This window comes from Syngnathus floridae, chromosome 7 (genome assembly GCF_059516105.1).
Source record: "Syngnathus floridae isolate MCC-2025c chromosome 7, RoL_Sflo_1.0, whole genome shotgun sequence".
Taxonomy (NCBI): Eukaryota; Metazoa; Chordata; class Actinopteri; order Syngnathiformes; family Syngnathidae; genus Syngnathus; species Syngnathus floridae.
In genome coordinates this window covers 12906605-12921617 of record NC_142419.1, presented here as the reverse complement: position 1 = coordinate 12921617, position 15013 = coordinate 12906605, and the positions used below count along the sequence as shown (strand labels likewise).

Genomic DNA, 15013 nt, shown 5'->3' with positions numbered 1-15013 from the left:
GAATAGTTTTATTCGACCAAAAGAAATGAAAAATTTGGCCTCGTTCAACTTGGATTTAATTAGAAATAATGCAGATTTCCAACTCAAATTGTCTAATTTAACCAATATGTCACCTTGGTTAAATTAAATTAATTACTATTGTTGTTCATTGTTATTGTTGTGATGTCGCGTTTTCTTTACAATTAAGCGTGTTTGTGCAACACCCATTGCATTTGCAACCATTTTGGCATTTGGAATTTACGTTTGCGAGGAAAGACAGCTGGAGGCTTGCCACTTGGTGGGTGGGTGGAAGGTTTAGGGAAGGAGGTTGGGGTGCTGACTTAATTGAGAAAGACCAGTGGCGAGTCACAACGCGTCCATTAGACAAAGAAGATCGAGTCGAGGACTCTCGGAGTTGATTTTTCCCTTAAAAAATAGCAAAAAAAGAACAACTTTTTTTTCGTCTTCACGGGGAACGGGCAGTCTCTCAATGTGCGTAAAAGGGATTTTTTTCCTGTGTGGACTCGCAGTCTTAGGTGAGATGGTCTCATTTCACGTCAAACTAATGCAAGAAATTCGTATTAAGAATTAATACAAATTGTGCAATGTTTTGGACTCGCAGCCTCAGGTGAGATGGTCTCATTTCACGTCAAACCAATGCAAAGAATTCTTCTTAAAAATTAATGCAAATTGCGCATTGTTTTGGATGATAATCAACACCTGGAAATGCATTAAATCCGTGTGATTGTTATGGGGCATTTAAAAGTACTTTCCAAGCCAAAGACAATGCTGAGATTTGAAAATGCCAGAGGGACTTGAACCTGCATCTTGGTGAGGTCGTCATGCGTCATAACCTGGCGCAATGGTGTGGGTTGGTGCCATTAAATAGCCATAAGGGAGGAATCAAGTGTGGAAAGACAATGCCTTGGCAGTAATTGCCAATCAGCAATTGTCACAGCTAGATTTTGTTTTGCTTCACTCATTTCCTGCTTTTAATGGTACCGTTTGACCCGCACAGTCTCAGGATATTCAAGATTCAAGAATTTCTATTGGCCATGTTTGAGCATGCCAAACAAGTATTTTGACTCCGGTACATCTCAGCCTCTTTTCAACATTGAATATTTCCCTCTTATATAGTTGTCATAAATATCCTTTTCAGTAAAGAAAGCTTTCTTGGATCCACTATCCGTTGGATGGTTTCCTCTGTGGACAATGCCGCAACACAACCTGAAACAATATTTTTGTGGATTTTTTTTCAAGATCCTGCACACACTTGGAAGTTGAACACATAAATCCAAGGACATGAAAATGTTTCCCTTTCCTTTGCACTTGGAAGCAATAATAACAGTGCATGTAGGGTTAAGTACATGCAAGAATGCATGCATCTTCACATATTATTTTCATAACCTTGTACAGTACATCCTGAAACCGGTCTTCTTTATTGACTTTGATCTATATGCCCCGCATTTTTTTTATTTTTTGCTGTAGCTGTGCTGCAAGTCAGTGGGATCCATGTATATACTCCTGGGGATGTGATGGCCATCAACGGGACGGACATTCGTCTCAAGTGTACATTCCAGACTGCCAGTAAAATCTATCCCAATGCCGTCATCATCTCCTGGCGCTTCAGACCCCTTGAACCGGGCCGAGAAGAAGAAGAAGTACGTTTTACTATGTATCATGGCGCATCCATCTCCTTGATCAGTTGAGATATGCTCAGTAATCAGACAACCAAGATAAATCCTGTGTTGGTGTATATTGTGTGAAAAGAGATTTACAAACCCACAATTATATAGAATGAAGTTCAAAAACTGTTATTTCATCCCCTGAAATATTTAAAGTTGCCTATATGAACATTTATCCTAAAATAAATGGGGGTTATTTATTTTTATTTTTACTTTATACTATTTCCCGATTTTATTGTTGTATCACTATATTGTTTTATCTTATGCTATGTAAGGTGACTTTGAATGTCAGAAAGGCGCCGTAATTATTTATTTTGAAAATAATGTGACAAGGACTCTCAGGAACAACCCAGGCAAAATTTAGCTCATCCCAGACATACAAACTTATCAGTCAAAAGTTATCACTAAAATACATTTGATCAACTTGCATTTCCCCTTCTAGGTGTTTTACTACCAGCAGAAAGCGTACTTTCCTCAAGAGGGCATGTTTAGGAATCGCACCCTCTGGGCTGGTGACATCATGGGCCAGGATGCCTCCATCATAATTCGTGAAGTGAATTTCGCTTTCAACGGCACTTACACATGCCGGGTCAAGAATCCGCCGGATGTGCACGGCTGGGTTGGAGAGATTCGACTGCGTGTCGTCAATCCAGGTTTAAAGATTTATTTTTACAAATTATGTGAAGAATTCTTATTGTATTTTAAATTCCACACTGAGAAGTCAATTATATTATACATTTTGTCGTGGCTTTAATATAATGAAAAAATAGTCATATTTGTAAAATGTTTCAAATTGACCTAATTCCATTGACACACACACAAAAAAGTCAATCCATCCAATTTTAGGATTTTATGGAGTTTTTTTTAATCAGGTTTAAGCAGGTTGAAAATTGTAACTTATTTTTAACGTTTGAATTCATATTTATCATGTGTTTCTAAATTTTTGTACCTACAGGCCCAGAGCCACCTCCTGATTATGATGTAAGTACAAGATGATGTAACAAAAAAATTTCCATGACATGTTATGACAAGAATTCAATTGAAATTATGTTTTAACTGTAAACTTCAATTGTGGAAGAAAAATCCCATCGAAAATATCAAAAATATGAAAATATCAAATTAAAGCGGAAATGCATTGTTCAATTACTCCTTATCAGAAATCATACCAATCAGTTTCTATGTCTGTAATGAAACTAGAGAGGGACCAGGTGACTACTTGTATTATATCCCGCTATCTGTTGCATCGTGTGCCTCTAACATCGTCATTATTGTTTTGTTGACAAGAACTGAAGGCACAGAACCGCTCCCAGGATCCATACTCTTTTATCAACAGAGGCCGATCAAGATGAAGCACTTGTGGCCGATTACAAGTCAAAATGCAAAACATACAACTGCTAATATTCTGGCACCTCCATATAGAGAGATTTACACACTGTTCTAAATGTATACTTCCATTAAAAATAAATTCATGCTTGTTTTACAGTATACTTGCTGTGCGATATATTATGTATGAAAATAATCTTGTGAAAGACAGCTCAATAAATGCAGTTAATGCACCTTCCTTTTTACGTTTCTGGTTGAAAACATGATTGTGATGTGAAGATGACCCACAGCAGGAAGGTTGGATTCTCCCTGTGTGGAGTTTGCATGTTCTCCCCGTGCTCGCGTGTGTTTTCTCCGAGCACTCCGGTTTCCTCCCACATCCCCCAAAAAATGCTTGGTAGACCGATTGAGCACTCCAAATTGTCCCGAGGTGTGAGTGTGAATGGTTGTTCGTCTCTGTGTGCCCTGCGATTGGCTGGCAACCAGTTCGGGGTGACTGCTGGGATAGGCTCCAGCACGCCCGCGACCTCCGTGGGGTCAAACGGTATAGAAAATGGATTTTAAAGGCAGAAAATTTGAGTTGTGCATATCTTCTGAAATGTATATTTCGGGATTCAGTTTCCGTTTTACAATACATTCACTTCAACATTTACATAAAGCTTTGGGACCAAGCTCCATTCTGTCTGACTTTCTCTAGCTGACGCTCACATTGCGCGCCGCACGCACGCACGCACGCACGCACGCACGCACGCACGCACACGGGCAAGCACTGAATTCATTTATTTGGAGTAGTTTCAAATAATAATAAACCAAATTGAATTGAAAATAAAAAAACAATATTCTTTAAAAACGTATCTTTTCTGCCAACCCGAAAGGAATACTGTTTTGTACTACAATAACTGGTCTACATAAATTTTAAGTGCAGTTCTGCCCTCTTGCGGCTGAACGGTGCACATAACATTTCATGTTGATTTATTGAACGCCATCCACCGAACTCTTTATTAAAATTGAAAACTACAACAATAAAGAAAAAACGGAATAGTTTTATTCAACTAAAATAAATTAAACATTTGGCTTATTTAAACTTGGATTTAATTAGGAACAATGCAGATTTCCAACTCAATCTTGGTTGAATTAAATTAATTACTATCGTTGTTCATTGTTATTGTTGTGATGTCTTCGTCACGTTTTCTTTCAAATTAAGCGTGTTTGCGTCACGTATTTATGCAACACCCATTGACAAAACAGGTTGGTTCAGCAACCAAACATTTTTTTGCATTTGGAATTTACGTTTGCGAGGAAAGACGAGACAGTAAGGAGAGTTGGAGGCTTGCCACTGAGGTGGGTGGGAGGAAGGTTGGGAGCTAAGGGTGCTGACTTGAGAAAGACCAGTGGCGAGTCACAACGCGTCCTTGGTGGTTAGACGAGGAAGATCGCGTTGAAGACTCCGGAGTTTATTTTTTACCCTTAAAAAATAGCGAAAAAACCCAACTTCTTTTTTTTGTCTACACGGGGATCGTGGGATTACCAATAAATCTCCCGTCGTCTTGATCACTCCAGGCAGTCTCCCAATGTGCGTAAAAGGGATTTTTCTCCTGTATGGACTCACAGCCTCAGGTGAGATGGTCTCATTTCACGTCAAACTAATGCAAGAAATTCTTATTAAGAATGAATACAAATTGCGCATTGTTTTGAATGATAATCAACACCTGGCTATGCGTTAAACCTGCGTGATTGTTTTGGAGCCTTTAAAATGATACTTTGAAAGCCAAAGACAATAGATTTGAAAACCCCGGAGGGACTTGAACCTGCGTCTTGGCGAGGTCGTCATACGTCATAACCTGGCGCAATGGCGTGGGTTGGTGCCACTAAATAGCCATAAGGGAGGAAGCAAGTTTGGAAAGAGAATGCCTTGGCAGTAATTGCCAATCAGCAATTGTCACAGATTTTGTTTTGCTTCACTCATTTCCTGCTTTTTACTGGAATGTACATTGAATGGTACCGTTTGACGCACACAGTTTCAGGATATCCAGGATATGCCCATTCAAATCACAACTTACACCATGCATGGACACAATGAAAACAAAATAAATGTTTCCGCTTGTTAAAACCACTCACGTGTCAGTCAGTGCCCAATGCAATGTTAATCAATTAATCTGTCAGTTTCAAATAAGGAGGTCAGAACACTGGATAAGAATACAAGTGCTGAACTAATAAGAGCATGTAAATCGGAAAAAAGGTGTGTTTTAACCGATTACAACATCACGGCATTCCGTCACCGCAATTACATCCTTCGGCTTTTTTATCCTGGCAAACACTTGAAGTCATGCTCAAACAAGCAGAGTGCCATTTGTTTTTGTGAAGCGTTGACCTCAGGGCCTAAAATTGTAACTGTGTACGGAAAACAAGTCTTTTCTTACAGATGGATCAAATACCAAATTGTTTGGTGGAAAATGTTGATCTGAAAAATGTTGAGTGAACACTCAATAGCTCAACTTTTTTTCCCCCCATTATGAAGCTCTATTTTCAAACCAAAGACATTTTCCCATTAAAAGAAATGAAAACAGAATTAATTTGTTCCACTCCGAGAGCTAAATTGTCTTCTCCACAATTGTGCTACTACATATATTTAATTCAACGGGAGGCTACCTCGCATCAAATCAAATCAAAAGAAGACAGACACCCGCCATTTTTATGATACTCATTCTATGAAGCAATAGTTGTCAGAAAATCTTGTTTGGGAACCGATTTGTTCGTGCAGTTGAACGTTCATGAACTGACCTTCCACTGTACATAGCAGGAATGTTTTCATGCCAGTAATACCCTTTTTTGTAAACACTTCAGCTCATCATGCTGTCTCTAACTTTTATTGACACTTTTTGGACTTTGTTGATTACCAATCTTGGAAATGCAGGTGGCAACCATAAAATACCTTCAGTCAGACATTTAAGTTCAAGAAAAGGTCACATGCAGATAGGAAGAATTTTTCAAGTCCTCCCTTTATGCAGCAGCGATTCAGTGTACTTTCTGTCTTAAAAAAAAAATCTTTTTTAGCTGGGGTATATGGGTGGCATATTAAATTCTTTCACTAAGATGATCATTTTTAAGCCTTCTGTAAAGCCAACAATGTTAACATGTGCCAACCTGTCCTGACTTTCTGGTTTCACACACACATGGATTGGGGAGAGAAGGCGAGAGCGAACAGATGGCTTTTGTTGACTGCAGCATAGCGGCGATTCCATTGGTTGTTTAGGCTTCGACTTCATTCTGTTGACAGTTGTACTATGTTGTTTCTACTCTTTGCCTTACTGTGTTTCTAATCTAATGACAACAGTGAACATCACTTTGATTAATGACATTCTGAGCTGTGTTGACCCACCTTGGGAGGATGTCTGGCCTTTGAGATTCGACAACTGCTCAAGTGTAAGATCACAGTTAATTAAGGACAGCAGAGAGAACTCAGGAATTTTTTTTTTATCATTTCATCAGCATTGTAACTCCTCCCACTTGATACAAATCAGCAAATATTTTTTTTTTATTCAAAGCATTTTTGCAAGTGGAGCCAATAGATGAAGAGAGCATTGGAGCAGCTTTTTTTTTTTTTTCTTGGGGTGAAAAAGGGGAGGCAAGGATATCTCAAGGGGTCCGTAAAACATTTTTATTATCTTTTTACAAACTCCAAAAATTCTGTAGAAAATTTAAATTTATGATAAATATAATTTTAGCATAATTTTCTTGAAAATTCAGAAAATACCCAAAAGTCTGGCCTGTCACCTGGGGGTCCAAGCATATTTTTGGTAGGGGCACAGTGCCCCCAGCGGCCCCCCTCTAGCTCCGGCAGTGACAGATATAGTTCTAATGAAGCAAGTTAAGATTATATAGATTATGATCCATAACAGTTTTGTTGTTAATATTACGTCAGATTATTTTTGTTGCAAATGTTTATCTGGAAGGAATGTAGTTATGCTAACTGCAAACATCTGGGGTGAATGTTATGGTGATTGTCTATTCCGCCACTCACCATCACATGGACACCCTAAACTTTTCAGTTTAGTTTTGAACTTTATATATGGGAAACTGAAGGTCTTTTGAAGGCTGCATATATCTATCTAGTTGAGACCTGTAGGCTTTGTGGTTGGATCGAAGTGTTTGTAATCCTGACAAGTTGTTGAGTCAGCGACAAGGTGATAACAGAGCAGGTTTGATGGATTAAAACTCTTATCTGCATTCACTCACCACACGCCTCTTATTGATTTTCAGGATTTTTTTTCTTCAAGGAAACATGTACTGTATATTTATGTGCCAAAATGTATAGATGCTTTGAATTAGTATTGTCTTTATCAAAATATTTTTTTTAAATTTAATTGCTACTCCCAAACTGTATACCACTCTTTGAAAAATGCAAAAATGCATCCCTCCCTGCTACAAAACATCTAATTCAAATGATCGGGATCGTTTCAGGTTTCTCCAGCGCTTACTGATGAGCACATGTACAATAGGCATTTCACCACTTTCTGTCTTCTTAGTCTACACATATGTGGTTACCTGAACCTGTTCTTTCCAGCTTTGATTCCTGACCATGAAAGACTTGCCTTGTTTCCAAAAAGGCAAAAGGAAAAAAACGTTTGCAGAGCCCCTCACAAACGAGAGAAGAGGCTCTTTGTAATTCACTGAGCTATTCATGTTTCTTCTATGTCCTAAGTGTTTCCTCCACAGCTGACGTAACAGATACTCAGGTTTCCTTTGCCTGCTCTCTTTTGTTTCTGAGCCACCATGTAGCGAGGAAAAGGCACAAAACACCCTGGAACAAATCTGTACAATACTTGATGTGTCCAATTGAGACATCAAGTGTACCATAATGTTATTCGTAATTACTTAGCTTTCTTTCCTGCTCTTTCCCACTCGAAGCTGGGTGTGGTTGGCATTAGCTAAGCAGGATGTTCAAATTAAACAAGGGGAAAGATTTAGACCAGACAGAGCGATATGGTAGGGTGGAAGAATGGCTCGACAAAGACCTAAACAAATAACTCCTTCTAACGAGCGCCAGTACATACTCCATCATCCTGTTCACGTTGATCTCTTGATCACATGTTCGAATTTAAACTCCTTCTTCCTGTCTACAATCTTGTCTTTCAGTGGAAAGCTTTGAACTTCTTACCTTCACAGCAATTAACATTCAATAATTAAACATGTGTTTTTAAGTTGAAGAATTTAAAGTAATCGTGGTAATGAGCGCTCTTAATTGAAAAAGACCTCATTAACCTGAATTTTTAATCCACTCGGCTGTACTTGAAAGCGTAAATTAGCGACGCCTGTTTAATTAATTGTTAAATTAAAGTACTGATTGGTTAAATGAGATGTGTTAAAGCTTTGAAGATGTGTTGACTCGATTCCAAGAGAAGTATGATGACGCAATTGAGCTTTGAAATCGTTTGACTGGAGGAGGAATCCCACAATTGCTCATCTCCTTGGTGACTCATTTACTCAATGAGGCAATTATGGAAATACATAACTTTTCTGGCATTTTTATATTTTTTGCACATTGCTTTTTTTTTCCCCACATTTGTCTTCTCTCACGTTTCTTCAGCTGCATTTAAAAGACAATATACACCGAAATAAGGATGGCGTAATCTGGTGATGAGAGAGATGCCTTTTTAATGGTGTATCGGGGCCGCCTGGGTGCCCTGCTCTCTCATCCCGGCCCACAGGAAACATTCTCCAGTCTGATAAGAACGAAAACGTGCTGCTTAAGCTCCCAAGCCCTGCTGACATTTTCCCGGCTAACAGCTGCCCTAAAGGAACAATATGACTCACAACGGCTCTTTTACATCTTCTCAAATCATCCTTGGTAGCACTTTTAGCACAAATATGGTTTTCTGCTTTGTATATTATTTTGTGAACGTGTAATTAAGAGGTCGATTTCAAAACCCACTGAAGGCTCAGGTCCTGAACTCGCTGGTATGTAGACGGACAACTATTCACACTAGAAGTAAAGAAAGTGAGTCAAGGAAAATCTGTTTAATTATTAACACCAGAGATGGGAATTTCTACAAACCATTGGCGATGAAAACAAATGAAGCACTCTGAGCTTTGGGAAACAGAAAAATTCCGGAATCCACATTTGTAAAAATGTATGTGATTTCACTGCAGTCCTGTTGGTGGAGTTACAAAATTACAAAATTGTATTTTAACTTTTTTAATTTTTACTTTTATAATTTTCCCCTATTTTTTCTCTTTTTGTTAATCTTTCACTTGAATGATTCCGTATTATTTGTAATATTTGAATATTCGGAATAAATAAAACAAAAAGACTCTTCTATTTGTTTTGATTGTTATACATGACACGATACGTTGACAGTCATAAATATTCTTTTCAGTAAAGAAAGCTTTCTTGGATCCACTGTCCATCTTGATGGTTTCCTCTGTGGACAATGCCACAACACAACCTGAAACAATATTTTTGTGGAAGATTTTTTTTTTTTGAGATCCTGCACTCAAACCCGGAAGTTGCACACATAAATCCAAGGACATGAAAACGTTTCCCTTTCCTTTGCACTTGGAAGCAATAATAACAGTGCATCTTCACATAATATTGTACAGTATATCTGAATTCCTGAAACCAGTCTTCTTTATTGACTTTAATCTATATGCCCCGCATTTCCATATGTCTTCTTCTGTAGCCGTGCTGCAGGTCAGTGGGATCCGTATATACACTCCTGGGGATGTGGAGGCCGTCAACGGGACGGACATTCGTCTCAAGTGTACATTCCAGACATCCTATAATATCAACCCCGATGCCATCATCATCTCCTGGAGCTTCAGACCCCTTAAACCGGGCCGAGAAGAATCAGTAAGTTTTGATGCATGCATCTCCTTGATCAGAGATATGTTCGGTAATCAGACAACCAAGATAGACCCTGTGTTTGTGTATATTGCTTGAAAAGAGATTTGTAAAATTATCTAACCCATAATTATACCGTATGAAGTTCAAAAACTCTCATTTCCCCTTCTAGGTGTTTCACTACCAGCAGAAGGCGTACCCTCCTCAAGAGGGAATTTTTAGGAATCGCATCCGCTGGGCTGGTGACGTCTTGGGCCAGGATGCCTCCATCATAATTCGTGAAGTGAAATTCACTTACAACGGCACTTACACGTGCCAGGTCAAGAATCCGCCGGATGTGCACGGCTCGGTTGGAGAGATTCGACTGCGTGTCGTCACTACAGGTTTGGAAATTTATTTGTGAAGGATTCCTATTGCATTTTGAAGTTGTGGCTTTAATATAATGAAAAAAAAAGTCATTTATCGCAAATGACATCCTTTGTATTTTCTTCTTCAGCGTCTTTCTCAGAGCTTCTGCTGCTGGCGTTGGCCATCGGGGGAGGGATCGCCGTCGTGGTTCTTCTCCTCATCATCATCGTGTCTTGCAGGAGGTGCAAGAGGAAGAGACTGAGGCGGGACGGGGAAGTGGAAGCTACTCGCCAAGACAGAAAAGATCCCACCGTATGGTAAGGCCAGGAGCAACGTGGCGGGAAAGGGAGAGGGGTGATAGGGAGAGGAACGGAAGAATCATAGACTTCCTCTCTCGCTCTCCATCTGACTGTGGGCATCGGGCTTCCTGGGGCCTTTGACTCTTTCCCGCTGGACATTAATCTTTTTCCTTCCTCTCCAACCACAATCTTTGGATCCAATTGAGGGGCAGGTTCCACTAAGGAGGAGACCATGAGAAAGGGTCCTTATATAAAATTTGCAGACACACAGCATTCGTCACACAAGCTTTTTTTTTTTTTTTTTTTTTTTTAATATCACAAAGTGCCTTTCACTTGAGCAATGTTGTTGTTTTTAATCACTCGGTCTTTTCCTGTTCCTTTAAATGGACTTGAAACACCATTTCCTGTTTAGACTATATGTTTTGATGATGTGGCATTTGAACTACAATGTTTACGACTAATAGCATTTCAAATTCATCTTGTGCATGAGGAACCGTGAAATAATGCTGTTTCATAAAATGGCTTTTGCAGCAATATTTTTTCATTTGGAGCGCTTAAAAAAAAAAAAAGGCAGACAAGTTTGACTCGGCACTAATCCCTTCTAACATTACCATTTGCTGTTCTAAATGTTTGCACCAACTACTCATTTCATGAAAAAAAATGCCTCCTCTTGCTTGGGTACCACTTTGCACTCTTGGGTTTTCAGATCTCCTTGTGAAATTCATCTCGGTTACGGTGAAGGTATTCTCGCCTCTTGAGAAAAAGTGGCTTTAAACACAGGTGGCGGTTGACATGGTCAGAAGTAAATCTTATCATCAAGTTTGGACAAGTTCTTGATACCCTGTGTGACTCTAACCCTTTGTCCTTGCTGCTGTGTGTTTGATCTGCTTGTCCTCGTCCTTTCCCCTTTGTCTGTGATGTCCTCTGCACATGCATGGACATGAAACATTCATGAACGTGCGTGCATGTATTTCGCTGTGTGTGTGTGTTGCTTTCGTCTTCCCCCACGCCGCACGTCTTCCTATGTCCCAGCCACCCATTGAGGTCCATCCACCTGTACCTATCACAGACGTCCATAGAGATTGACAGTTCAGACGGAATGATCTCAGAGGCCAGCACTAAAGATCCCAGCTCCGAATCAGGGGGCTCGGAAGACGATGACGATGATGACGACGAAGATGACAATTCTGACTAAAAAGGTGGGAAATAACAAGAGGGATGTCCAATTGCTACCAAGAGAATTATATTGCCTCTTTGCGAGTAGACGAATGGTGCACTGCTGCTTTTGAAGTCGTGCACGCTGACATGGTGAATTGAAGGAAAAAGCTGACGGATGTCCTGTCTGAACAATTGGGAATAGGCACAAGGAGGTTGAAAGTACTTGAAAGGGAAATTTAAAGCGATTTGTTTTTTTGCTTCCTTTAGTACGACCGAACAAAGGCTGAGTTAAATCTGCTGACGCAGCAGGTGACTGTTATTTTCAAAACCCATTTTATATCCCAATTGGCTGGGCGTATGTTACATCACTGGCGCAGCTAGAGGGGGGGGGGTCGCGGGGGGCAGTGCCTCCCCCCCCCCCTGAAATATGCTTGGACGCTCCATGTGCCAGGCTAGATATTTGACTTTTGAGGTTTTTTTTTTTTACATGCCTCCCCAAGGAAACTAAAAATCCTTGCTGTGCCAGTGCATTACATTACTTGAATAAAAAAAAACAATTTTGCTAATATATTCCACCTTCAAAAACAAACAGGTTTCTGGTGTTTGAGCCACAGTATACAAACTCCCATTTCAAATGTTGCAGTTTTGATCTGAAAAACCTTTGAATGCAAACTGTCTTCTCTCAATGCAACACATCCACTAACATGACTGTAAAGAAATTTTATTTTGTAATTGTAATTTTATACTGATGATGTAACATTGTCTCTAGGTTGTTTTTACTTAATGCCTAAAGTATTTCATTCCTTTTTTATGTAGATAGAGTATACACATAGAGTTTTTGAAAATGATTTTCTAATAAAAATGCCTTTTAAGTATTTACTCCATTGTGTTGAGTATACTTGAAGCCATATGAATAAATAAATGAATATGATCATGCCCTAGTTTTGAAATACACTTACATGATTTGACATCCTTTTATCAAATTCATCTATTATGTAAGAGAGTTATCCATTTACCAACATTTATTATGCATCATTATCTTTAATACGATACAACTGATTGTGTGAATATGCTATGCAGAAGCTTTATTTGTTTACCTGAAAGTTTCAGTGTTGTTTAATTCTGTGGTCTGCCGCCCTGACTTAAGCAGGATGAGGCTGTTCATAAATCGATAGATTTGTTTGTTTGTGTGTGTGTGTGTGTGTAGATGTGTGTAGGTGTGTGCTTGTCATCATATTTGTGTGCTCTGATCAAAGTCTATTCCTCTGGGAGCAATTTAAGTTATTCTGTGGCAAGGCTTGACAGTGTGTGGACATGACGGCAGGGTTAACGGGGTTGCCTGAAAGTGTGCATCCATGCAAACAAAATAATTAGATTATCATAACCAGATAAAGTATGACAGGGTCTCTCGGTGATCTTTTTTTTTTTTTTTTATCCCACTGCGTTTTAATTGCTTTTGCAAGGGCTTTGATATATGCCTGCAGATAATCCATTTAGGATTTTCTAGGATGTCGTGACAAATGCAAACCTGTTTTGTATGTGCCTTGTGATTGGCTGGCAACCGGTTCAGATCGTACCTCAGATGGTATAGCCTCACCCTGATGATGTCATCAACAGAATCTATCTCGAACAGCCTTTCCCAGGTCAAATCATCGCAGAGCTCTGATGAAAAATACATTTTTCCACTCTTACTGGCTACTTCAATGTGGTCTGCATTCCACACCTTAGAATGGGTTGTACCTGGCACAGATACGATTAAATTCCATGGCATGCTCACTTGTGTGCGAGTACGGACAAACACGCCAAAGCATGGGCTTGTCATGTCAAACTAAAAGAGAAATCACTTCACATCCACCCAGGAAGGACATACAGAAATGTACTCTCACATTCACTAAGTCATTTTAATCGATATCTTAACGAAACTTGATTTTCTTTACGCATATTTGGTAGAAGGATTTAATCTGATTGTTGAGTAATGCTGCCATACTTGTTTGTGAGAATCCTTTCAATCTTGTTTCACAGAGTGGCGATCACTCATCAACTACCCTTGTCCAAATACTATCAGAGTCCATAGAAACTATTGAACAGAAGGGTTTTTATTTCAAGGAATATGGTTGCATGTACACGGACAATCTGAACCCCCTTTTTGTGTCTGCTCCATTATTAACAACTGAAGTCTTCTCTCACAGTTTGATGGCAGTTGCAAAACAAAAAACCTGAAAGGGAAAAGACTTTGGTTTCGCAACAGAGATTTCAACTGAAACTAACACCGGACTGCTTCAGCAGACAGACAGAGAACCCCTGTGCTCACACGTACACAAAACATGTTGCAGCACAATGCGGTCCTGGTGCTGTAAGGAGGCATTGCCCAGGAGATAAGACAAACACAGACAAGAATATTAAAGGATAAATTTCAGGTGACACAATACATGTGGATGGTACAAATAGTTATTATTTAAAAGAGAAAAGCGAGCATCATCAGTGATTTGTCATGAAATGTGAACAAGACTACAATATGTCCAAAGACAACTGGCTTAATTGGTGATGAACGATCCACACCAAATAGAAACATAAATATACTTCAAAAGAAACACCCACAAAGATAAGGCAAAAATAAATACTTATACCACTTAGGGACAATTACCAAAGTAAAGATTGGATTCCAGGATAGTTTAGCGGGGCTACAAATAGCAGGCTAGTCCCAGCAGGGCATTTGATGTTTTCCTGGCATGGGAGATAAGGCAACAAATCAGGCCTCAGTGGGATCATGGATGATAATAAAAGACTCTGAAACCACTAATGGACAGTTTGTAAAAATAAACCATACTCGCCCACTGCTGTAAGTGTATTTTTGTTCACAAAAAGGGTAGACTTGTCATAATCAAACATGAACACCAAAAAAAAAAAAAAAATCTGGACTAAGACTAGGTTGCAAAAAATGTTTTGGTTTTCAATTTCCATCTGCTATGGTTTGCAAATGCCTGTTGTAGATTGTAGTGTAGGCGACAGGAATGACATTAATTGGGATTCGCTTCTAATTTGGATTATGAGAGGCAGGTTTCTATTCTTGGCTGACATTACTTGGATGCTGCAAATTGACAGGTGACAGTGTTGGCCTAATGCTTTGAAGAAGAGTGGAGCGCCTCCATTCACATCATACAGACACGTGAGTAATTTTGAGGGTAACATTAAATAAATGGTAATATTTTTTTTCATTTAAAAAAGATAAGACTTACCAACAGCGTTTTTTTTTTTTTTTTTTTTTTTAATTCCCATCTTGAGCAACAATAATTATTGCACGCATATTTTTCGAATATAGTCAATATTATAATCAAGATTATTAGGTAATATTTGAGTCAGTTACTTGGATCGGAACTATT

At 39.1% G+C, this 15013-nt stretch overlaps 2 protein-coding genes across 3 annotated transcripts; both read left to right on the top strand.

The window, feature by feature from the left end:
- The first annotated feature begins 296 nt into the window (after positions 1 to 296).
- On the top strand, positions 297 to 3232 carry LOC148395326 (myelin protein zero-like protein 2). 2 transcript variants are annotated; one of them, XM_088381413.1, is made up of 5 exons: positions 297 to 515; positions 1468 to 1640; positions 2107 to 2317; positions 2620 to 2645; positions 2949 to 3232. In XM_088381413.1, the coding sequence occupies exons 1-5, from the start codon at positions 470 to 472 to the stop codon at positions 2952 to 2954; spliced, it is 462 nt and encodes a 153-aa protein (XP_088237539.1). In that variant the 5' UTR covers positions 297 to 469; the 3' UTR covers positions 2955 to 3232. The 2 variants fall into 2 exon arrangements, with proteins under 2 accessions (XP_088237539.1, XP_088237540.1); XM_088381414.1 differs by having other exon boundaries at positions 474 to 607.
- Positions 3233 to 4293: 1061 nt separating this feature from the next.
- LOC148395325 (myelin protein zero-like protein 2) lies at positions 4294 to 12512 on the top strand. Its single transcript, XM_088381412.1, has 5 exons — positions 4294 to 4604; positions 9668 to 9837; positions 10001 to 10211; positions 10325 to 10493; positions 11508 to 12512. Exons 1-5 carry the CDS (start codon positions 4559 to 4561, stop codon positions 11668 to 11670), a joined length of 759 nt encoding a protein of 252 aa, XP_088237538.1. The 5' UTR covers positions 4294 to 4558; the 3' UTR covers positions 11671 to 12512.
- The last annotated feature ends 2501 nt before the right edge of the window (positions 12513 to 15013 follow it).